The 25433-nt window shown below is 44.3% G+C and overlaps 3 protein-coding genes across 6 annotated transcripts; 1 reads left to right on the top strand and 2 right to left on the bottom strand.

Annotated features, from left to right (window-relative positions):
• Window positions 1-791: 791 nt before the first annotated feature.
• nf2b (NF2, moesin-ezrin-radixin like (MERLIN) tumor suppressor b) lies at window positions 792-11062 on the bottom strand. 4 transcript variants are annotated; one of them, XM_048983433.1, is made up of 18 exons: window positions 11038-11062; window positions 9103-9206; window positions 8688-8813; window positions 8343-8465; window positions 8144-8227; window positions 7849-7917; window positions 7668-7750; window positions 7140-7215; window positions 6621-6758; window positions 6441-6515; window positions 6240-6353; window positions 6011-6133; window positions 5058-5275; window positions 4723-4825; window positions 4482-4612; window positions 4240-4402; window positions 3359-3428; window positions 792-2653 (listed from the first exon to the last, which is right to left on the bottom strand). In XM_048983433.1, exons 1-17 carry the CDS (start codon window positions 11045-11047, stop codon window positions 3393-3395), a joined length of 1776 nt encoding a protein of 591 aa, XP_048839390.1. In that variant the 5' UTR covers window positions 11048-11062; the 3' UTR covers window positions 792-2653; window positions 3359-3392. The 4 variants fall into 4 exon arrangements, with proteins under 4 accessions (XP_048839390.1, XP_048839389.1, XP_048839392.1 ...); XM_048983432.1 differs by lacking the exon at window positions 3359-3428; XM_048983435.1 differs by lacking the exons at window positions 3359-3428; window positions 11038-11062 and adding an exon at window positions 9926-10054.
• mettl27 (methyltransferase like 27) lies at window positions 10120-13520 on the top strand. The gene is made up of 6 exons (XM_048983439.1): window positions 10120-10380; window positions 10539-10663; window positions 10744-10872; window positions 11125-11260; window positions 11393-11485; window positions 12409-13520. The coding sequence occupies exons 2-6, from the start codon at window positions 10547-10549 to the stop codon at window positions 12615-12617; spliced, it is 684 nt and encodes a 227-aa protein (XP_048839396.1). The 5' UTR covers window positions 10120-10380; window positions 10539-10546; the 3' UTR covers window positions 12618-13520.
• Window positions 13521-16755: 3235 nt separating this feature from the next.
• On the bottom strand, window positions 16756-18475 carry LOC125712889 (claudin-4-like). Its single transcript, XM_048983444.1, has one exon. It carries the CDS (start codon window positions 18387-18389, stop codon window positions 17757-17759), a length of 633 nt encoding a protein of 210 aa, XP_048839401.1. The 5' UTR covers window positions 18390-18475; the 3' UTR covers window positions 16756-17756.
• Between the last annotated feature and the right edge of the window lie 6958 nt (window positions 18476-25433).

The raw sequence follows: 25433 nt of genomic DNA, 5'->3' as shown, positions 1-25433 counted from the left end.
AGAATTAAATGCCGAGTACTCACGCCCTCTGCTGGTCAAACAGAACCGTGAAGGAATGGGCATAACATGTAGCTTTTATACCATAACGCTAAGAAACGACAGGGACAGGGGCACAAAGCGTATCACAGACACAAGATAGAAATGGTAGCCAATCACAGAGCATATGCACGTATACATACACACAAAGCAATTAATAGATGCCAGTTGGTTTAACTGCATGCTTTTGGACTGCTTGTGCAAACTGGCTCAAATATATATTACTGCAGCTAGGAGCTGAGTGATGAGTACAAGGGGTTTACAACAAGGGTTAGGGTACCACTATAAACCCCTCCCATATTGCCCCTCCCATCAACATTGCGCCTCCCACTCAGCAATTGACTCCATGGCAACTGGCATGCACAGTGGGGGTGGGGTTATTGTCCTAAAGCCGATAGGTCTGAGGAAAGTGACCCATTTTCAAGGTGAGTGGTGGCAGCAGAGAAAGGTAACTAAAATGGTGTATCTAGGGTTAATCACCCACACACCCTGCTAGTGCCCTACCAATGCATCATTGCCATTATTACTACACCGCTACACATTTCCCGGGGAACGGCTGGGACTTTGAGTCGTCCTGCTGTCCTCACTGGTCACTAAAAACAGTGAATATAGCCTCTGGTCGGCATGTATACGGGACGGGGCACAGCGATGAAAGCAAGCTGAGCAGTGTGGTTCAGTGAGGTTAAGATGCATTATTTGTGGGGTTTGTATAGAAACGGAGGCTCATCTTAGAAGGAAAGAAGTAGGAAAAAACAAAGTATTGACATAATTTATTGAAATGTCAGAGCAGTGAACATCCCGGGTACAGAGCCAGGGCTAGCCTGCAAGATGCCTTAAGCCAGTGTTTCCCAATCTGGTTCTCGCGGACCTACAGCCGGTCCACGTTTATGCTCCCTCCGAGCTCTCTACCAGACAGCTCACATTTTTGCTCACTTCCAGCTCCCGGTAGGCAGCAGGGATAGAGCAAAAACATGGACTGTCTATGTCGTCCTTGAGGACCGGATTGGGAAACACTGGCCTAAGCTCTCACCATCTCACGGCACACAATAAAGAGACGCCCTCCTCCCGCCTAAGGCTCCTTATTAGTAGTGCTCATAAAAGGCCAAATACAGATCCTATAATAATGATTTCATTTTTAAATGAGCTTTGTAATGAATCATTAAAACATGACTGCTTATGTTTGGCTGAAAACCAGAGGTGGAAATTTCAGGTCCAAGAAGAAAACATCCAGACCAAGATTTTATTTCAACCACCTAGCGAAGCCTAAAAAGTCAGTCTCAGAGTATTCAACCGGTTGGCTGAAACAAAAACATGGTCTGGATTCTTACTTTCTGGACCTGAAAAGTCCACTCTTGCTGAAAACAAAACGCATTACTGTAGGAATGCTAGACAGAATACTGCATGGTGAGCCCACAAGAGAGGACGAGTAAACAGACACCAGACATAGGACTGGACCTGCGTAGAGGTCCAAATCGACAGAAAGTTAGCTATTTAATCCTGAATGCCTAGGGAATATGACTGCATGACACACTAGTAACAATACTGTGGTTTTAGTAAGATTGTCGAAATTGGCAGTTGCCACAAGTTACAATTATAATTAGCTGCTAGATTTAGCGTGCAGCAGCACGGGCTGTTGTCTTGTTAAGATTTGCTGGCAGGAAAGATGCAATGAAATGTGCGCGGCTTGTAGAGTAGAACTGCAAGTGAATCCAACGTGACCTGTGATGCATGGGGGGGGGGGGGGGGGGGGGACAGATGGCTGACAAGGGGGGCGCTGGAGTTTCAAGGCATGGAACATTCGATCGTCAGATAAAAAACAGAAGGTATAAGGTTTATATCTTAAGGGTGCTTAATTAAAAACATACAATTAGGAGTGTGGACCAACCTAAAACTAATCAGCCGCATTGAACAGAAGCACCAAGTAAATCAGACAACACTGAAACAGCTTACTTGTCCCAACTATTTAGTAAGACTTTCTGCATGTAAAAGCTTCAAATGAAGTACTAAACTCAGCTTCTGCAAATAAATATATTGGCTTTCCAACGAAACAGACAAGCACAAGCCAAGTTTTCAGCTATTAGTTCAGTTCTCCCCAAATGAGCTTGATGGGCCGAATGACCTCCCGTTTGTAAATTTCTTATCTTCTAACCCCTTTGAGATCAGAAGCCTAGTGTCACAGTTACGGCACCGTTCAGGCTACATTGTAGAACAAAGTATTTATTCAACTTCCATTTGAACATGCGAAACACCAAGTGTTACAAGAAGAAGGTACTTGGTTATACGAAACACACACTAGGCTAAATGCTGAGCTGTTTAATTTGCTGCAGTGGTAGCAACAAGTCCCTGAAATCAGGAAAATGAAAAAAGCATTTGCAGAGTTTGTGTTTCACTGAACACACACGTCACAAAAGGAGGAGAAGAAAAGTTAAATGACTTTGCATTACTGCAGAGGTATTTCAATAGTTTGAGTGTCATTAATGCGAGGCAGTGATTATATATATATATAATGTACATGTATTTTACGGATGGTAGGAGCGCAAGGCGGCCAGTCACCCGCCCTTAATCCTCGTCACACCTCCTCGGAGTACGCCATCTGAGCCAGGTAGGCGGAGTTTCGCTGAAAGAGACACAACAAAACGTCAGGACCTCAAAGTGAGCCCCTACGTCACCATTTAGCGAGAGGTGTACGAGCTTGGCCGACAGCAAATGGGAGAGAAACTACACAGACCAGATATACCAAGATATATAACTTAAGACATCCGGGCCCATACTTGGGGAAACCACTGAGCTGAAAATTCTGTTGTTAGAATCGACCAGTTGAATTGCATCACTGTAATCTGACCGCAATAGGAGTAGGTACACCAGGCAATTAAAAAAAAAAACAACGTGTGTGTGTGGGGGGGTGTCACCTACAGGAATAATACACATTTTTAGCATGTGCAGTTTCAGCAGCAAGCACTAGGGGGCATCTTTCTGCATGAAGCAAAGCATGTCCTTGGAGTCTCAAAGCGCTGGACAAAACCCAGCAGCATCTCCACATCCCAGGCAGTCACTGTACCTCAGCCTAACCACATGGGACCGGGCACAAAACCACTTTCAGACATAAGGGTTTTGTTTAATTTTTCCAGCAAAGCTGAAAAATCCATCCCTCGAACTGAAAAACCAGTATGCAAGGGATATCGTTATATTTCAGGCCTGACCCTGTTCGTTAATCCTCCTAACACCAGGGGCACTGCTGCACATGATGATAGGTCAAAATGGAAAGAGACACATTTAATGAGGGGGAGAGGGGGCAAGGGGGAAGAGCAGCATAGCTGTTCACCTCAAGACTGCTTCATTATCCTCCCGGGGGGCTCTCAAATGTAGATAACCTCCATATCATAGTGCCCGACCTAGAGTCAAAGCAACAGACCGGCACACAGGGAATTAAAATGCAGGAAACCAGCACGTCCATTCTGCCGAGAACAGTGCAGCGCTGTGCCGTGCTCACGCAACACAGTGTGAGCGTGCAAGACTGCTGCGGCAAGGGCGGTGACATGTGCAAAGCTGAAATTCTAACAACCAGCCATAATAAGAGCTGCATTCTCTTCAATAAAGTATATGGCATAACAAATCAGTGGTACAGCATGTCCCTGGAGTGATCCTGAGGGACTGATGAGGAACGGGGTGGGGTGGGGGGAAGAGAATGCTGAATGGCAACGCCTCCGACCCCCCCCATAACCCACAGACACTGGAGGGCAGCCAGACCTTATGGAACCAGGCAAAGTAAAAGCCTGATGTCGTAGCCCGCGCAAGACCAGAGGTGAGGTAGACCTATGGATTAGACTTCAGATGAGAGACTTGGGAGCTGAGCTTGTTACTACATAGTCTAAAGCAGTGTTTCCCAACCCAGTCCTCAGGAACCCCTACGCAGTCCACGTTTTTGCTCCCTCCCAGTTCCCAGCCAATGAAAAACACTAAATTCCTGGTACAGATGTGTTGGAAGCTGGGAGGGAGCAAAAATGTGGACTGTGTGAGGGGTCCCTGAGGACTGGGGTGGGAAACACTGGCCTAAAGTGTTAAGACCTGCAGGTGCTCACTGTGCTGGAGAAGTGAAGACACTGGAAGGTGAAGTGTGTGAGGGGACCGGCTCTGGTGCACACTGCACTGTGGTCACTGCGTGCCAGCTCTACTCCAGTGTTAGTGTCGCACAGGGATACTCACATTGCTTTGGGGGACGTATGGCTGCTCGAAGTAGAGGCGGGGGTCGGTGCGGGGGGCAAACATGCTGCTCTGCTGCTGCTCCTCCAGCTTCAGGGACTCGATCTCCGACTTGAGCTCCTTCAGCTGTTCCTGCAAGTGTTTGCTCTTCTCCATGTACTCCAGCCTGGAAGGCACGAGCCCCATTAGTACTGGGTAACGGCACAATACGCAAAACTAAGGTACAGTCGCAGCACCACGCGCACCGCTCCCGCTCGATCTCCATGGACAGCCTCTTCATATCGCTGTCCTTGAAGTCCATCTTGCAGGGCCCTGCATCAAGGTTAAGGTCCCCTCCTTCAAGGGTCAGAGGGGGGCTGGAATAAGCCGCCATGATCTAAAAACGAAATGTGCCCAATGACATAGTGCAGAGGAGGAAGGAAAGCCAAGGTGTACTTCAGCCTGAAGGCCGATGCTGGGGGCATATTGTGGTCCAGCAGAGCCTACCGGGTAGGTGGTCTTGGTGATCTCCAGCAGCTTCTGCTTGGCCCTGCGCTCTGCATCCTTAGCCTCGTTCAGGTCCTGCTTCAGATGGTCTGCCTCTTTCAGCCTGAAGGACAGACATGCATGTTCATCCGGAGCGTGAACAAGGACTTCTACAAGCATGGATCCATCAGAAAGTTCATAAATCAAGAACACGGGACAGCCAATAAGCAGTCTGCAAATGGGAATCATAGGTGAAGCCTAACATCAGAGATTCACATTCCATATATGGTCACTGGGTCGGCCGATGGTATCTCTTGAGATTCTGGCCGTCAGGAAGACTGGTGGTATAATCTGACCTCCTCTCGGACTGCTCCACCAGCTTGACGGTGAGTTGCTCCGCCTCCCGCATCTTCTGCTCGATCAGCCGCTTCTCCTCCTTCGTCTTCAGCGCCGTGACCTCCAGCCGCTGGCGTTCCTGCTCCGCCTCGGCTGCCTTGTGGGCCAGCAGCTTAGCCTCCTCCTCCGCGATCTGGGCCTTCTCCGCCAGCAGGTCCGCCGTCTCCTCCGAGCGAAGCTAAGGGAACAACCCGCTGGCTGTAGTGACACACGAACTTGCAGTTTTGAAACAAGATATAACATCAAAATCCCAGTGTTTTCTTTAAAAAGTGAATTACAGCCACAATAAATAAATTTAAAGTGCCGATGAATTAAAGTTTAGACCAAAAAATATATTTCTGTTGCACAACCTATCAAAAACCCTCAATTTGGTCTGCGTACACTTGACCCTTCCACATCGCGACTTTGCCACATCGATTCTCGATATATCACAGGGTCTGCATAAGGAAGCAAATGTGAATTTTTGCGAAAGCCGCAGATGACAAACAAAAAATTTTGAGAGTCGCAAATCCACAAAAGACATGTACAGTGCATTTCCATTCGCTTTGCTCACAAACGAAACACATCTCATACAGTTTTTCCAGACCGCAGAGGGCTTGTGCCTCTACACCCCCACCCCCTCCCTCCCCATGTGGAAGGGTTGACTGTACTGAAAATTCCCTTTTAAACCTCTTCAGGTGAAGTGATTTCCCTAGCTCAGGGGTCACCAACATGGTGCCCGCGGGCACCAGGATGACCCCAAGGACCACCCGAGTCACCCACGGACCTGTTCTAAAAACAGCACGACTCACCAGTTAATTTTATCCTGTTGCTATTCTTCTTTACTCACATTTGCATATACATTATAAACGACATCTAAACAAGCCATTAACATCACTGCTCGGGGTCAGGAACGCCCCCCTGCATCCCTCACCAGTGCGTCATTGGCCAGCCGTGCCTCATCCTGTAGCTGAAAGAGCCGCCTTTCCATCTCCTCTTTCGCACGCTCTGCGTCCTCCCTCATCTGCTTTTCCCGGGAGAGAATCTGCCGCTCCATCTGGGCAGAGCGAAAACACACCGTTTGCTTCCTTACACTGATAACATTAAAGCCACTTTCAGAGTCTCCCCCGGGAAATGAGCTCGTGACCAGCAGCCTGACGGACCTTCTTCCTGGCTTTCTCCTCCTTAGCCTGTGCTTTCATCTGCTGGACCTCAATCGAATCCACCTTCCTTCTCCGCATAAACAGGTCATGGTTTCCAATGCATAGTTGCAGAATCTGCATGGGGGGGGGGCAGCTCCATAATGCAGTTCTGCAAGTTGTACATACACTCAAGTCATGCCACTCAACCCAAAAAAGACCCACCAGTTTGTTGACTCTGAGCTGGGATGAATAGAACTTAAAGACTTCCTTCTTCTTGTCTAATGGCTTTATTGTGAACTGCAAGAGAACATTAAAAGAAGTTACGTGCACCTTTAAGCAACCAAAAGAACAGAAAACATCGATAACATTCAAACTCTTTGAGACCTAGATCGGATGCCCTACCTCCTTCTCACTATAGGATATGTTTCTGATGCCACTCCAAGGGAAGGACTTGTTAGGGTTCAGCTTGTTGTTGGGGTTGTATATGTGAAGCCCCTGGGCATCCACCCCAAGGAGAAGCTCTGTGTCCCTCTTGTTTTGCTGCAGGATTTAGGAGAGGGGCAGTGAAACAGCACCAGTGGCCCCCCATCCTTTACCCCGGCCCAAGCCCCGCAAAGGGAAGTACTCAAACCCTTAAGTGTTATAAATCAACAAGACTAATTCAGCTCAAGTAGAGACTGACGAGCTGACTCATTAACGTCATTGGCTACGCAGTTAGGAGCATAGAAATAAAGAAATCCATATTTGGTCATTGAGGACTGGGTTTGAATTAAATTTAAAACAGCAATTAAATAGCAGCCTGGCACTGGTAGCGATTAGGTATAAGGTACAGTGGCTTTCACATCGCCCTCAAAAAACAAGGATTGTGAGCAGCTACCAAACCATGACCCCGAGCTAGAAGACAAAGAACAAGTGCCTTACAGTTATTGAGAAGTAACTGACTCCATACATGTCAAGGTCCTGTGCTATCTTCAGGTAATCCATCTCAGCTTCATCCCTAAAGAGTACAAAAGGAAGGCGCGTTATGTTCTGAGAACAGGAGCCCGCTCTTCTTTCATGGACACAGCCCCACCTCACCGGGCAGCCACCCAGCTGGCATGACAAGCGAAACGATACTACTCAAGATCCGCATCCTTCAAAACAGGGTCGGTTTCCCAATCCGTCCAAGTTTCGCAGAATTTCCACACAGCTGCTGCATACATCATAACGGGAGACACACCAAACATGCGGCGCTGTGCTGTGCTGGACTGGACAGCATAAAAACACCTTATACATGGGAACGCAAACAGGGGTACTGAAATGGCAGACCGCAATCTACATCCGGACTGAAACACAGAGTAATCTACACCGTGTGACCAAAACGTGGACCTTGGCTTTGCGTGGCTGAAAAGAATTTGGACCTCGAGGAAAAATAATTGAGAACTTCTGATGTGTTTAAAGCGGCCTCACCTGGCGATGCCCCTATGCTCCGCATACCACGCTGTTATCTTCTCCTCCCACATGTCTGGAGTCATCTGATACTGCATCAGAACCTGTTGAGCACACAGACAATGGGTCAGAGCCTCTAATACACACGTCCCAAGACCAGGGAGCCAGACTGGGACACAAAGTCAGCTTTCGAGGTGCTTACTCTCTTAGGCATGAGCTCATCTTGGGCCAAAAACCCTGGCTTGTGAAAATTGGGGTCGTAGTCTCCATACTGAAACAGAAAATGGGAGGTTAAGATGCTGGTGTGAGATTCTTTTTCTATTTAAGGATAGACCAAGACATCCTTTTTCACAAGCTCATGGATGGGATGAGATGTGAAAACACTGGAAAGGTAGTTATTTTATATGTCATGACATAAAAAAGGTTAAAACAAAAGCTATTATTCATATTTAAAACTGAAAGTCAAGAAATTTCATGCCAAAAATTGAAGGACTGACCTTGGCCTGAACAGCATATGATGCCAAGAGAACAGCTGCTTCCGGAGAACAAAATATCTCCTCATCCAAGATCTGCTTCTTCACCTAAGGGGAGAAGCCAACAGTCAACACTCCCCGTTGTGGCATAACGGGACACGTTATATCAGTTAAAGCCCAGTGATCCTCACTGCCAACAAAAAACGACTAAAAAGAAGCCAACCTGTAGGAAGAATAGGTGTTGCGTTATCTCCTGAACAAGCTCTTCCTCCACTTTTTCCGGGAAAAACTTTGCTAGGAAATGAAACGTGATAGGAAATTCTTTCGGAACCTCCTGATCTAAAACCTGGGTGGAAAACACAATCTGAAACTTAGTGTTTAGGAGAGGACAAACTTTCAAGACATATACAGTGATATAAAAGCAATTTCAGACAGTGCACATTTCAAAATATTTTCACAGTGCTTTAGAAATAAACACAGAGCATCACTGAGATACTCAATCTTTCAACATCAGGCAAACATTACGACAGACACTGCTGCTCCGTCCCACATCAAAACGATAACTCACCCGCTTCTCCATTTTCAGCCAAGCATAGGTATCTTTCACGGTGTACCTGAGCCCAAAGAACCAGGTCTCCCTCAGTCCGATTGTACGACACACCAGATCAAAAAGATCCTTTCCCTTCCATTTAACCTGAAAATCAACAAGGAAAACACTCAATCATTCATTCACTGTACGGCCAGCAGTTTTTGCTGTGATACAGAATCTGTTCCAATGACCAAAACATCGCATCACCATACACATATCGTAAAAATAAATACTTGGTCTGGCCTTTGTCATAATACATTTTTAAAAAATGATTTAAAAAGACTGACTTCAATGTGCATAAACAACAAGCCATCTGGTTCAAAACAGTTCTTATCATGTGACCCCGAAGGTTTAGCTGAAGCCAAATATCTCAGACCACGACGATCATCAATACCTCGCAACTGAACTCCACTTCAGCATCCATGGTGATGACTTTCACTTTGAAAGTCTTCGGCTGTTTCTTCTTTAAGCCCAAGATCGACATTCTAGGGTCTGTACCTACCGAAAACAAAGAGCTGTTAAAGAGAGCTCAACAAAATCCATAATCCTGCACAATACCAGTTGTCATACATTAACATCACAGAACTAGAAATTATTCATCAATGTTTTTTTTTAACCTACAATCACAATACAGATGTCCACCCTTGGCTACTGAGGTACGAGTTACTTAGAAATCGTAGCTACGTAAACACCGAGATCGACTTTAACCTGGTTCGAACACAAGTCTAAACACATATATACACACAGAACAATACAAGCACAAAATAGCTTTATAGCCTCAATAGCAAAGTGTTACAGTAAAAGTTTGGAAACTCTACGCGAAGTACTACATTTAACTGGTTAACCATTTATGCTGTAACAACACCACTATAACGGGGTTAACCGTATATTTCAACAACTTCGAACTTGTTTTAAACATTACCGATAATTGTATATGAACAATAAAATACAAAAAGTAATAATTAACCTTCACGGTGAAGTGTTTTTTTTTTAAAAAAAGAATAACAAACAACAGGCCGAAAAATCCCCGGCTTAAAGTTACACGGAACGACCGCCCAGTGGGAAAGGCAGACGCGCAGGAAAGTTTGGCAGCAGCCCGTCTATAGGACTGAAACCGAGCTAAAACGGAGAGAATGCCACGACTTTCCCCATTCCTCCATGTTTTTTTAAGGGAGGCTTTCGTCAATAAAAACAGAAGATAAGTGTGACTGACTAACTCGGCTGTCAATCTGAGTTTTCTAAATTCGGAAAAGACTTTTGTTTCCAGCTCGGCTCGCTCTACAGGTAGGACAGTGAACGTGCACTGATTCATGGAGCTGGAGGAGGGAGGGAGTCTGCAGACAGACTGCAGCCTTGGAGGTTCCACTCGGGCTGGGAGCTCCGCCTCTTCCTGGTCTGCAGGTTTCTTCTGGGGCTGCAAGCTGCTATTAGGTCTTGTGGGATTTGCGGCCAGCACACGACCTCAAGGCAGACCTCAAGGCAGACCTCAAGGCAGACCATTCGAACGTCTCACCCCGGACGGGATATTCAAGCGCGGGGAACCTCCACCCACCGCAGATCAAAGCCTGCACCGTCCAAAAGTTTCTTCTTACGGTTCGCGTATTCCGGCACCTTCTCTCATATCCCTGCAGCTTCGGCCCAATAATTCAGGGTCAAGTAGTTCTGGAGTAAGGTACGTTTCGCCTCCCCAAAAAAAAAACAAAAAAACAAACACAATAGTGGTGAGTTTTCTGTGCGGTGACTTTGTCAAACACATAAACACGTTGTGATGGAAACCATACATGTGCATTTTTACGATCAAAGATGGTATACGATGGTGTTGTTTGACAGCTATAAAGATGGATGTGAACAGGACCTTCAGCGACGTAAGAAAAGTCCTTCTGTTCGCGCACAAAAGCACGGGTGCCGAGGAAAAGGTTGCTTTCTACAACGACTGGGCTAGTAATTATGATCAGGTAAGATGAGGATGGCATGTGCGGAACGCCTGGCGAAGGCGCCTACAGTAAGCAAACTTACTGCCCTCATGTGTGTCCAGGATGTCGGCATCCTGGAATATCGAGCTCCATCTCTGGCAGCGGAGCTCCTGTCTGCCGCCTATCGAGGAAATAGGGACACGGCGGCCGTACTAGACGTGGCTTGCGGAACCGGTCTTGTTTGCGCACAGGTGTGTATTTTTTTTTTTAAGTATTTTGTTTTTCTTTAGTGTTATTTGTTGATCACGTTAATATTCCACGTAATGGTATCAGTAAATCATCAGTACAAATGTGAATGAACTGCCCCCCTCCCCCCAATGAAATTATTGATTTACACATAATTGCAAACTCTGTACCTTCACACATAATGAACAAAACTGAACTTGGCCCTTCCTTCCCATGCCGATTGTCATCTACCTCACCCCCGTATTATTTGTTTGCAGCTGCATAATATGGGATTCCGTAACGTTTTTGGGGTGGACGGCAGTCAGTCCATGTTAGATATAGCCAAAAGGAAAGGCCTTTACAAAGAGCTGAAGCAGTGCATGCTGGGAATGGAACCACTTCCTGTTCAAGCTGGTACGAAGGATTCCTGTTAGTTGTATTTCAATGCTTTGGCTTGTGGGTGTGGTAAGAAATCTACAATCAAACGATACACCGCTCCTTGCGGCCTGGTCTAAGCTTCTCACCGTGGCCTGGTTTCCACCACAGGGTCATTTGATGCAGTTCTTATTGTTGGGATCCTCAGTGCCGGTAATGTGCCTGTCACTGTTGTCAAGGAGCTGTGGCAGGTGGCTAAGCCAGGTAGGTGTGTCTGTGGCCGTCAGAGCGAGGGAAAATGGAGAAGTACATGTGCGTCATGTTAAGTTGTTCCTGGGAACTTTAATATTGCTGTTGTCTGATGACATGATGAAAAACACTTATGTCCATCCATCCATTTTCCAAACCACTTATCCTACTGAGGCTCTGGACCCCCTGCGACCATCTCGGAAGCAATGGGCACAAGGCAGGGAACAACCCAGGATGGGGGGCCAGCCATCACAGGGCACACTCACACACCATTCACACACACACACGGGCAATTTAGCAACTCCAATTAGCCTCTGCATGTCTTTGGACTGTGGGGGGAAACTGGAGTACTCAGAGGAAACCACACGACGACATGGGGAGAACATGCAAATTCCATGTAACCCAAGCGGAGACTCGAACCCGGGTCCCAGAGGTGTGAGGCAACAGTGCTAACCACTACACCACCATGCCGCCCCCCTACATATGTCCACTTTTTGGCAATTGCTTTTAATTGTAGATGGAATCACTCAGTCTCTTCTACTGAATACTTGTCTTTGTACCAGTTAACATTAGCATAATTTTTTTTCACTAATTACAACAACTTCATGTTGAAAACTGCATAGGTAGCAGCTAAGATCATTGTTAATTGTAAATATAAACCAAGATTAGTGTGCATCTCGTCGACATTTGTATTTGTCTCGCTGACAACAATACGCGTAAGTCCATTTGAAACATGGTAGGTCATTGATCGGTTTCAATTTATGGTACTATGAACGTCTCATGCCGTTTTGGGTTTAGTTTCTGAGAAAATGCCTTTTTTCATGCTCCTGAAATAATGGATTTTCAGAGATGCATGTTTTGCACATGTGCATGAAATGATGTTCATGCTATAGCAGTGACTGTACGTTCTGTGATGCTTTATTGATGTGCCCATGCAGGGGGCTATGTCTGCATGACAACGAGGGCAGATGTAAAGAATCTGAAGTACAAGACTGAGCTGGAGAACACCATCGACGGCATGGAGCAGGATGGGCTGTGGGTGCGGGTGGATGTGAGGGAAGTGGAGCAATGGGAGAGGGCAGTATCAAATATGGAGGCAGGGCACATACCTGGGGTGGTGTACTTGTACAGGAAGTCACTAGATTGAGGTGACCTATCAAAAAGTGGAGAGTTCTGAGTGTGACGTCTCCCATCATTGGATTGTGATCAGGGGCTTTTACCGTGGCTTTACCGTGATTTTTTTTTCTACAAATCTCTTGAACGTTATGCTCCAAAGATTGTTTTTTGATATCTATAAACAAACAAAAAAAAAAACCCCACAATGCCTTGTGTCCTGACATCATCGCCAAGAAAAATTCACTCAGACTACAAGAAACTTCACATACTTGAGCATGTCCGCTGCGTGGGGGATGATGTAGACCAGAGGTAGGCAACTTTCATCCTGGAGTGCTGCTATCCAGCAGGTTTCCCAGGATGCTGGCACTAAAGGATCAAGGTTGCCTGCCCCTGATGTAGACCATATGTGCATTTATCTGTCATCATACTCAAGTTTGCGTCGATTCAGAGCTTGATCCAGGGTGTCCATCACCCAGTAATGGCCTTCTGCCATTCTTTATTGTCTTTTGTGATGTCTTAAGGTCTCATAATAGTGTGATATCAATGAGATGTTGGTCTGTGCCTCACCACTTCTGGGAAATATGTCGTAGCAACGCTTCTGAATGGGTCACTTGACAATGTCACATGTACCACCTACATTTTTTTTGTTTAATATGGCATTATCAATTCCCTGCGTCTTTGCTCTATTTACCTGAAACCATGCGGTGGTATGTTGTAGTTTGGTACATGTAGAAATTCTGCCACTAGATGGCAGTATACCCAAGGGCATAGCTGGCCAACAGTGGGGGGAGCTTTCAGCACTTCATGAGCATTTGGTGCTTGGGTCTGGTATAAAAATGTTGGGCAATATGCTTGCAAGTGTTTACTCATTCGTTGGTGACGTGTAACTTTGTTGAAACCACCTGTCCCTCTTGATAAATCATGATGAATCATACTAAGCCCTGTCTTCGTGTGTTCTTTCTGTGCCATCACGGGGTTTCTTCCAGTTCTCTGGTTCCCACCCCCCCCAGTCCAAAAACATTGTTGTATTGGAGGTACCAAATTGCCCATAGGTGTGAATAAATGTGTGAATGCTCTGTGTGATCCAGGTGTACCTTACCTTGTGGGGACCAAATGAATACCTGTTTTTTTTTTGTTTTTTTTTTTAACCTTATCGGGACCAATTTCCGGGTCCCCATAAGGGAAAACTCTATTTTATAAAAATCCGAGACTGCATTAAAAAAAGCTAAGAATGCAAAAACTCTTGTATTTTGTTTGGTTATTTATGACTATGGTTAGGGCAGGGTCGGGGTTAAGGTTGTCATAATTAGCATTAGCATTTTCCCATAGAAATGAATGAGCGATCCCCAAAAAGATATGATTACACGACTGTGTGTATACGTATAGATCGTATTGTTCATTCGAGTTTGATGATTAAAGAAATCAAAATGAAAATTATTCAGTGTGATAGACACCTAACCGTTTCTCATTTTACCTGAGTCTCTGGTTGGAAGCATGTACAATTTGTCACAATATGACGTTATCATATTGGGAAAAGTGTTTGTTTTCGTAGGAAGCCGTCATGTAGTAGTCATGTTAATAGCTGACGTTCTTTCAGTTTGTTGCCAAATTCATTGTTTTGTGACGTAGGGAAGAAGTTCATGTTTATTTCCACACAGCATCATGATCAGTGCATTTCAAATTCTCCAAAATGTTTTTCCTTAATTCCACAGGATTTTCTGAGTAGAGATCAATATAATCTGCCTGCCTGTCTGTTCTATTGTATCTAATCTATCTATATCAAAGATATAGATAATGACATTGGACTGGGCCTTTGATCTCCAGTTGAAATTCAGTTGAAACTGTACAGCTAGATCCTGTACAGCTGCAATTGATTTTAAATGCAACTGACACTGACATATGGCTCTGTAGAGAACAATTTGAGCCACACCACAAATACTCAGTGTGACAAGCAAAATGAACTAGACCTGCCAGTTGATTTAATAATCTGACCGCAGAGACACAAACATGCTCGACAGGTTACTATCCTGCCTATTTTGTTCTGTTCTAGTAAATTATGTACTTTCCAACACCTTAAGATCTATTACATGTAAACAAGGGGAAACACTGTAGTTTAACATGGGCTTTACCTGGATTAGCAGTTCGTAAAATGAATTAATGATTCATTCATATAATCGCATTTATCCAAAAGGATGCCTAAATATTAGGCACTGCCTAAGATCATTAGGCGTTTTTTGAAGAGCTTTCTCAGGAATGTTATCCGGAGTTTAAACTCGCAACAAGCACCTTTTTTATTTCATTCAGTGTTGATCTGGGCTATAATAAATGCTGCAACATGCTTTATTTTGATTTACTGTGCGTATCTAAAAGTGTCTATTATTATTAGTGTCTATTATTACAGTACAGCTGTATTGCCCGCAAAGTCATTTTCAAAATAGCTCTTACTCAGAGGCCATAAACTTACACCGATCTGTAATGAAACTGTAAAAAACGTCACTTAATGTCAGGCTCGGTTGCCTTTAGCTAAGGACGAAGTCTAAGCGCTTGGTCGCTGTTGGTTTCAGTAAGCAAAAATGTTACGTGAAATGAACCGTGATCTGTCAGGTGCATGCGTTGGGCACGCAAGGATGGTGACATGTTTTCTCAGAATCTCACCTTGAAAAACCGGTTCTTTCTCTTTTCTTGTTTTCGTTCTCGATGATCTTGTTTTCGTTTAATATGAGTTGCAAGACCTATGTTAAAGGGAGTGGTCTTCTGTGCTCCGGGAGATGTTTGCTGTGTTGACAACAACAGATATACACAATGTAGTCATTTCATTTTTTACCCAAGTTCTGGACGCTTCGGTCACACGGTTTTGTTAATTAAACCAACATGGGAATGTTGTCTATAGCCAAATAATGTAAGTGGGTTCCTTGCATTACACAACAGAACACAAAAAAATAATAAATCATTCGGCGAGCACACCTCTACAAGTGTCCTACAGGATAGATAGGATCCAGTACACACAATTGTGCGAAGTGTTATGAAGTTTTTAATAGGGTCGTGCGTGGTTCTGTGGGTTTGACTACTGCGCCTGTTATGAGAAAGTAGAGTGATTTTACCATTTGTCCTTCATCCAAGGGATTAATTGATTGATCCTGCTTTCTCAACAATACATCAATTTGGATTAAAGCATCTATTGAAATATAAAATCGGCAAAGCAAACCGAGTAGTAAATCTGCATTGCTTAATTGTATGGGCTACAGTGGATCACTGAAGGATCTTGTCACTTCAATCAAAAAGCGTTTGACACTACAAGCAGCAGTCCATGGGAACTCTCAGAGCTCCTACAGATAGGAGATGTACTGGGTATTATAACTGCTAGTGAGGGCTACCTCAGAAGAGATTAGGGTTTCTCAGAACCACGTTTGTTTTGTGGGATCACTTTTTTTTTTTAAAAAACAACAAATACAGTAATTTGTCTCTTGCGGACAGGGAAGGATGATTTCATCGTTGTGTGAGCATCGTAGTGTATTTTCACAAACCTAGATGGTAAAGCCCAGTGTTTCCCAACCTGGTCTAGAGCGACCCCAGTGTACATTTTTGTTAAAATGTCGATTGACTGGCAGGGAGCTGGAAGGGAGCAAAAATATGGAGGACCGGGTAGGTAGACACTGGTACAGCCTGTTACACACCTATCATATATGATGTAGCCTAAATAACGAAAAAAGAGTACAGTACGACAAATAAGTGAACCAGTAACATAGTTACTATTAAGTATTATATACTGTACATTATTGTATGTGCCATAGTTTTACACGACTGGCAGTGCAGTCGGTTTGTTTACACCAGTATCACCACAGACACGTAATGCGTTGCGCTATGTCACTAGGCGATAGGAATCGGTCATCTTTATTATAATCTTCTTAGACCACCGTCGCACATGCGGCCTGCTGTTTACCGAAACGTCGTCGCGAGGCGCATGACTGTATTTCAAAATGCAGGTGATAAAAATCCCCTGAATAACAGCAGATGGCCTTGAGCATAATTCACAGCGGGAAACGGTTTAGCAACTAGCATTTCTGGGATGCTTTAGTGGGTGAGTTATGTGGAAGGTATATTTATAAAAAGCCTGCTGGACCGGTCTTACTGATTACACTAAGGCGGGGAACACCTCATGAAACGAACCATTGTATCGCAAAAATGTTTTTAATAGTAGGCAATATACTCAACACTTGTACATGGAATTTATCCTGTCCAGAGTGTGCCATTATCACTGCCAATCAAGTGAAATAAAACTGACATCTCAGACTTAGATAGCACACAATATTTAAATTACTTGCATTAATAATTTGAACAGTACCCAATAACCAGGAAATAAAACTAAATACCCCAAAACAGTTCATATACCCTGGTGTCAACATCAAATCACTAAATAATTGTCTATAGGGAATATAATTTATTTTGAACGTCTTTTACTCAGTCCTTCACCTTTGATTATACATAAAATTTAATTACGTTATTTAAATAGAGCTCATAGACAAATAGTTGTACATTTTCAATGTAAAAAATCACGTATATTTGAATTTGTGGAAGTTATTTAGCAAATGCATATAAAAAAATCCATAGAGAAGTTCAAACTAATTTAAGTACAATATCAAAAATATATATATAAAAAATAAAACACATTCCTGGTTAAAGAAAAAAAATCTAAAATAATAACAAAAAATACAAGCAAGTGAAGAGAAATGTTTGATATTATATGCCTGGTGTTCCTAAAAATAAAAACGTCATAACATTGGCTAGCATTTAGATTTTAATTAATTTCGTTTGTAGTACGAATATTTTAACATTTAATGTTTGAGATACAAAGTTACATGAATACATTTGATGTGTAATTCACTTTTAACATTGGGTAGAGCTATGGGACATTAACTGCTGTGGTATTAGGTGTGTTGTCAGGCATAAAGGCAAGTTCCAGGCCTCCTGCCATTCCTTAACGATATTTCAAAAGCAGATTTAAAAGACGGATGAAGTGCCGAAGTTGGTGTGATGAGCTGCTTCACTTCTGTGCTGTCTTTTCACAAACACGATGTTCACTCACAGTCCTAAACATTGACCATCAAATAGATGGCTGCAGAAGAGAACAAAGAGCAGATTGTCTTCATCTCCTGTACCTTTCTTGCCAGTCTTACACATATGCCTTGCTTGTAGCCGTAGATCTTGGCTGGGAGTACTTAGCAGTATATTGCTTGTCCTCCTTCGGGGGGCAGGAGGTACACAGCAGGCCACCACCTAGGATCAGCAAACCAGCAGCTCCCCAGCCAATGTACAATGAGGCTCCCAGCTCTCTGCGCTGGGCTTCCGTCAGCAGAGGGTTGTAGAAATCCCGGATGATTGTATTAGCTGACCAGCAGACTGGGATGAGGCAGAGGACACCAGCGATGATGAAGGCAATGCCACTGCCGATGGTCACCTTTGCCTTTGAAGCTTCATCTTCAATGCAGTTGGTGCATTGACCCCCGACCACAGCCAACAGCATGGCAATAAGGGCTACGAGGGCAGAGATGACGACCAGGGCGCGGGCCGCCTGCAGGTCCTGGGGCAGGGCGAGCATAGAGTCGTAGACCTTGCACTGCATCTGCCCCGTGCTCTGCATCACGCAATTCATCCACAGACCTTCCCAGATGGTTTGTGCCGTCACGATGTTGGCTCCAATGAAGGCAGTCACCTTCCACATAGGCAGGGCGCAGATGATGATGACCCCAAGAAATCCGATGATGGCCAGGGCCAATCCTAGAATCTCCTTTCCCATAGATGCCATTGTGAGTCTTCTCTTCAATGTGTAGCTTTCTCAGGAGCTAGTAACACAATAAGCAGGACAGAGAGGCGTCTGGTCCCCTCTCTGCTGACCTCTGTTATATACTCTCAGGGTGTAGCTTCTCTCCACCTCCTTGAGATGAAACAGCTTCATGGATTGAACTTCCTGTCAAACTTCTTTTGTCATTTCTTATTTACAATGAAACTAGTAAAATTGCAATCAGATGATGTAACTGGCTAAGAAAAACAATGTGCTCTGGTTACTGCCTGGTTTAATCTGACTTGGTCAGTAAATTAACCAGGTAATGACCAGCAAAAAATAGTTCACATCATGAATTCTCCCTTCTTTGATTTTAATGTCTAGTATTAATTTAAAAAATGTGATAACTTCAGAACTATTCTATATCTCGACTTTTTCTGTTTTCCTTCAAAAAACCATCCCTCCCAAAAACCACACAATCAGTTAGTCAAGCCCATATATACACAACATATAGTGGTATTAAAGCATGGACCATGAGCTGGTTTGCCCTCAAGTCAGAATGTGTTGGGTTAATGTAGTGCTACAGAGCTGAAGGAACAATTGAAACACTGAACATCTGACTAGTGCTGTATATGGGTGCTGTGTGGTTCTGTGTATTGGGCCATTGATACATGTGGCATTATCTACCAAATGGAACATAAAAGGTAACAATGAGGTTCAAGAAAGTAGGGGAGGCAGATAATCATGGCAGTAGGTAGAAGATCTTTATAATTATTACTGAAATTAAAGTCCCATTTGGAAGAACATCTATTACACCATCCTTTTTCTAAAAAAAACTAGAAAAAAACAACTCCCCCACCCCTAAAATAAAACAGAATGCACTGTATCTGGTCGTGTGTGTGTGTGTTTGTATGTGTGTATAAAATAAAAGCAAAAGATCTTCATAATAATTTTGGCAACACCTGTATAATTGGCCTTACATAAACATCACAATGACGGCAGTAATAACTCATTTGTCTGGAGAGTGGGAGGGTGTTTGGGGGGGGGGGGGCACTGTGTAAGACCCACAGGCCAGCAAACCTCCTCCCACAAGTGAAACTGACCTCTGACTAGTCCAAGATTTTGGACTATTAACGGACTGGAACCATATGAAGTGCAAGCACCTTTATCTCAGGCCACCTTGACTTGATCAGGGGCCCCACCCTACCTCACATGGCACTTTTCTATTGAGAAAACATGTTCCGTTCCAGTTCGTGAACCTATTTTTGAACGATTCTGTGTGTTTCCACCACAATATACGCTGCTCCCAAACAAAAAAAAATAAAATGGTTCCCATTGAGGACCGAAAAATAGTTGGTCCCTGAACGGGAACCATCATGATATCATGAGTGGGCATGTACTATTCTATTTACAGGTGAGCTACGAATACTTGTAAGTAAACCATGCTATCTGTCATCTTATTCCTGTTCTCTGAACTCCATCTACTTAGTTATACCCATCACTAATGCTGATTGCCGAGACAAAAACTGGTGGAGGCCCACATATAAGCCTTGCTGAATTTTTCACTCCGTTCTATAAAATATTCCATGAAACACCTTCGAGCACAAATGTCTCGGACTCTGACCTCCCCGCGAGAGACAAAGAGTTGCCCTGATTTTGCAAGACAAATGAGTAATTATCATGGGTGTTGCTAGGATCTCAAGACATCCAGAGCTTAGCCCAAAGACCATGAAACATCTGAGCTATACAAATCATTCAGGACTCGTTTCGGATTCTGCCCCAGGCTTATGACAAATCTAATAATCATTTCATTGTATTAATCATCGCCTACGTCTCTGTGCCTATTGTGTCCAGCATTATCTTAGGGAACAGAATTTACTGTTTCAGTTTAGGTTACTGTTGTCAAACTCAAGGTCTACCCGGCCGAATACGCCCTACGTGAATTTACACAAAAATATCCACCTTATTTCTAACATACATAATAATGCTATAACAGACCAAAGTTAATCTGCGTCCCGAACGGATACCGTGACTTCTGTTCAATGCAAAGTTGCCGTGAAAAGGCTGATCTTAAAAGATGCGAGGTGTGTCAGTATCTCCACAACAACGGGGTTGGACATGTTTTGTTACAGGAAGTAGGGAACAACCTTGCCTCTGTTACTATGAAGATACAAAAATTATTTTCAGTCACCTCTTTAAGTTTAGGTGCTTCAGCCTATTTAATCTCAATTCGTCATCTTTTGGAAAGCGATGAAAAGATTGACAGCTAAAGACTGACAGTCCCTCTTTCTTTTTGGTACACGGTCAAAGCATTGTTAAACCACGCATTTAGCTTGGTTTGGTTATTAGTAATGCAATTTCAGGCAAGGCTAATGACACAGAAAGAAATGCACTCCCTCAAAAGACTATATATGTAACACTATATATGTTAGACGCATTCAAGCAGACAACAGTCGATAGCTAGTCACCCAAAAGGTCTTTGCCACTTATAGCAACTTTCTGAACTTCACTGGAAATTACCCAGATAATCGTTTCCACAGTAGGGCCACCAGGAATAAGGAGGATTGATAAAAATTTACAGGTCTTCCAATTTATTGCTCCTTCCAGAATAATTCTCCCGCTCCACTGCAGTCTGGAGATACTAAATATTTAGGTATTAATGTTTCACCTAGGCTGGCAGATTTAACTAAACTAAACCACATCCCACTTTTAAAGAGGTAGAAGAAGATCTGGTTAGATGGAAGTCCCTACCCATATAACTTATGGGAAGGGTTGCCTCAATAAAAATTATGGTTTTGCCAAGAATTAATTATTTATTTGCAATGATCCTGACTGGTTTAGATCTCTGGACTCCGCTATCTATAAATTCCTTTGGAAAGATAAACCCCCACGTATTAGCTTAAAAACACCGCAAAGGACTAAGGACAAAGGAGGACTAGATCTGCCTAACTTTCACCACTATTTCTTAGTCAACAGGCTCCAAAACATCTCAGGGTGGTTAAAACATACCCTCTTAGATGAGCCTTGGCTAGACGTAGAACAGGCACTATGCAATAATATAGAGATTTCGGATCTACCATTCATTAGCTCAAACATCAGACGACAGGAATGCTTCAAAAGCATCAGTATTAGCTCTTTTCTGACAGCGTGCTGGGAGTTTCTAAAAATGACTGAGTCTTCATTAATCCCATGCAAGCGTACCCCCATCTGGAACAACCCCGACGTACGACTAAACAATAATATGATTAACTTCCCAGATTGGAGTTGTAAAGGTATTAAATACTTGTAACATATATTAGAAGGAATAGACTTTATTCCCTTTGACATATTAGTTAAACGATATGGGATTTACAAGAATAGATTTTTAAAAATTTAAATTTCCCATATTTTTCCCAAACTCTACCCAAGTTAAATCTATAGTAAAAAAAAAAGTGTGGCAGAATTCCTTAATCTAAACCCCCCAAATTACTGTCTAAAATATACAGGACACTTTCTAAAATGGATGAATCAATATCCATTCCCATTGCAAAATGGGAGGCAGATCTATCAGTCAGCTGGGACCACAATTTCTGGTCTAAGATATGTTTAAAAACCTTTAAACTGATTAGAAATCCCAGTTTACAGTTAATACAATACAAAATCCTGCATAGAGTGCACTATAAAGGGCATCGGATGTTCAGGATGGGTTCTACGTCTTCTAACATCTGCTCACACTGTCAAGGCGACACACCTGACAGTTACATCCACGCTTTTTGGTTCTGTCCACCTACTCAGATGTTCTGTCTCAGGATCTGTGAAGACTTATCAAAGTGTCTGAAATGTACCATTCCAGCTTCTCCTTCAGTCTGCTTGTTGGGCGACCTAGATGGTGTCACTACAGAGTTTAACACAATCCACATGGCTTTCACCGCCTTATGCATTGCTAAGAAGACTGTCCTCCTGAACTGGAAAAATAAAAATAATCTTAATATCAACCAATATAGAGACAGTTTGTTGAACCATATTAGTCTTGATACAGCTTCTGCTGCCACACTAGATCAATCTCTCTGTGCTCCATTGATCAGCTCCATCACCTAGTGGGCGTGGGGGTCACAGTTTTGTCCGGCTTTGGTCATTGTCGTTGGCGTTGGGGGGGCATATTGGCTCGGGGCATCTGAGGGTTCCCTGGGGGTGGTTTGCTGGGGGGGTTCGGCGCTGGGACTGCGGTCCTGGCCTTGGCTCTTGGGTGGGGTCCTTCTGGAGGCTGCAGGCGGCGCTGCTGGGGGAGCCTGTGCCGGCGGACGTAGGTTACCGGTCTGGCGGTCGCGCTGCTCCTGGGTAAATCCGGGGCGGGCTTGGGGTTCTGGGGGCACTCTGCCTCCGGGCTGGGGTTTCAGCTGGGCCGGGGGGACTCGTGTCCTGGTGGGTGTGTCGCTGGGGTGTGTGTTGGTGCATGCACTGGGGCTCGAAATGGGGGGTGAAATGAGAACACTCCACAATTTATTTTAAGTTAAAACTGCTATTCTTAGTTTTTCCACTGGGGAGGGCACAACAGGGCAGACGATATATATTTTTGACCCCACTATATGAAACACATTGTTTTAAACACAATGGCTTGCGGGGGCAAAATGCATCATGCATTTTGGGAAACCTGTGATGTAGCTATGAAAAGTAGATACCATAAACCATACTCTCGCTTAAGGACAGGTTCATACTTCACATGAAAACAGGTGTGCCATGGTGCGGGACAGTCTGTGATTCTGGGGCCTGTATCACAAAATTGGTTTAACAAAGTCAGCGTTAGAAGATAAGTTTCAGCTTAAGAGAACCCAACAAATGCAATCCTAGAGAAACGATATGGTGACACTGACTATCAGCAATCTACATTAAGCCACGTTTTCTTACTGAAACTGAGGCCATGTCCCGATTAAGGTGCTGCATTCGAAGGCCAAATGCGTCCTTCAAATGCAGCCTAGGAATATGTCCTTCATTTCCTGGGCCGTGAAGGATCCACCCGGTGAATCCTTAGTGGCCTAACTTATCCCAAGATTCATTTAGGCTCCGTCGGAATTCAGTGGCTGCATCCTTCAAGGAGTGCACTTCATGAAGGTGTAGCCTTTGTAGACTCTGTTCTTCGATGGTTGAACAGAAAGCGTTGTCATGTGGGATGGTCTGGCCACCACCACCTGCTACTCCCCTTATCCTTGAGTCACAAAGTGCTCCTGTGGTCTAGCTGGGACACTCCCACTTTAGCTCTGAGCAGGGAATCTTTGGATATGTTGGGCTGCAAAGAATGCATTGGGTGGATCCTTTATGTCTCAGCAAAAGGAGGATGCATTTCTAGACCACATTTGAAGGAGCCTTCTCACCTTGCTGTGATGCATTTGGTCTTTGAATGCAGCCTTAGAAGGATGCAGCCCCCCAATGGGGACACAGCTCAAGATTACTTCCTGAGTGCATGCACATAAAAGTGTGCCGTGTGCAACAATCAACCAATCACGTAAGCATGCATTGTGACAAGGTGATGGGATCACAATGCGTGATGGGAAAAATAGGCCTTTGTCCGAGTGCGCCAGCAGTGAAATGAGATTGCCGCTACTCCAGACACACAAATAAGACTTTAAAGCCATAATCATATTGTAATTTAAGAAAACCATCCATCCATTTTCCATACCTGCTTTTCCTATGTAGGGTCACAGCAGTCAGAAGCAAAGGTAATCTTTCCTTGGATGCAATAGAACACCCTGATAATGTTATTTGAAAATTCATCCATCCATCCATCCATCCATTTTCTGTAACAGCTTATCCCATTCAGGGTCACGGGGGTCCGGAGCCTATCCTGCATGCTACGGGTGCAAGACAGGGAACAATGGAAGATGGGGTGACAACTCATCACAGGGCACACTCACACACCTCAGACCAAACCAAAGTGTATAAAATGCACAACAGTACAGCATAAAGCAGTAAATGCAGACAGTGAAGTGCTACTTAGGTTACTGTCATCAATGAAATGCCAATTTAGTCTATTAATGTAAGTCATCTGTAATACCATCATGACATTGACTGTGTGATTCATTTAGAGTTTCACGTACTACATCAGTATGTCAGAATCTCCCGACTGCTCTGCCATACGCATGTCGAAGTCTGAAGGCAAAGCTGTAGGTTGCTAATAACTGCAGTCACTGGCCCTGGGCGCAGCAACTCATTTTCTCTCTATTTTCAGATCCGATCACTTTTTCATATGTATTTATTTTGGGTATGTAGTGAGTTTTGTTGACCTAACAGAATTAATTGCAATGATGATGTGTTACCATTCTGCAAACCTTTTAAGATTCAACTTCATTACTGCTGCATAAAGTACAACCGCACAGACAAAGGAATGTTCTCTCTTGTTATAAACTACATTTTCTTGTGCCTCTACATCGCATTGTTCAAAATCCCTCTACTTAGTTTGTTATTTACAGTAGCCGATCATCGGACTTTGCAACCAGAAAAGCGTTGTTTACGGATTATATGAGAGACCAGAAAACCCCTATGAAGAGAACAATTTTGGAACCACGTTTTCCCTTGCCCGGACGTGGGTCACCGGGGCCCCCCCTCCAATGGGTTCACCACCCATGGGAGGGGCCATAGGGGTCGGGTGCGATGCGATCTGGGCGGCGGCCAAAGGCAGGGACCTTGGCGGTCCGATCCTCGGCTACAGAAGCTAGCTCTAGGGACATGGAATGTCACCTCTCTGATGGGGAAGGAGCCTGAGCTGGTGCGCGAGGTTGTGAAGTTCCGACTAGATATAGTCGGACTCACCTCGACGCACGGCTTGGGCTCCTTCCTTCCTCTTCTTGAGGGGGGTTGGACCCTTTTCCACTCAGGAGTTGCCCACGGGGAGAGGCGCCAAGCGGGCATGGGCATACTTATTGCCCCCAGGCTGGGTGCCTGTACATTGGGGTTTACCGCAGTGGACCAGAGGGTAGCCTCCCTTCGGGTGGGGGGACGGGTTCTGACTGTTGTTTGCGCTTATGCGCCAAACGGCAGTTCAGAATACCCACCCTTTTTGGAGTCCTTGGAAGGGGTGTTGGAGAGCGCTCCTCC

This window comes from Brienomyrus brachyistius, chromosome 18 (assembly GCF_023856365.1).
Source record: "Brienomyrus brachyistius isolate T26 chromosome 18, BBRACH_0.4, whole genome shotgun sequence".
NCBI classification, from domain to species: Eukaryota; Metazoa; Chordata; class Actinopteri; order Osteoglossiformes; family Mormyridae; genus Brienomyrus; species Brienomyrus brachyistius.
Note: the sequence above shows the minus strand (reverse complement) of the source record. Positions and strands in the feature narration are given on the sequence as shown.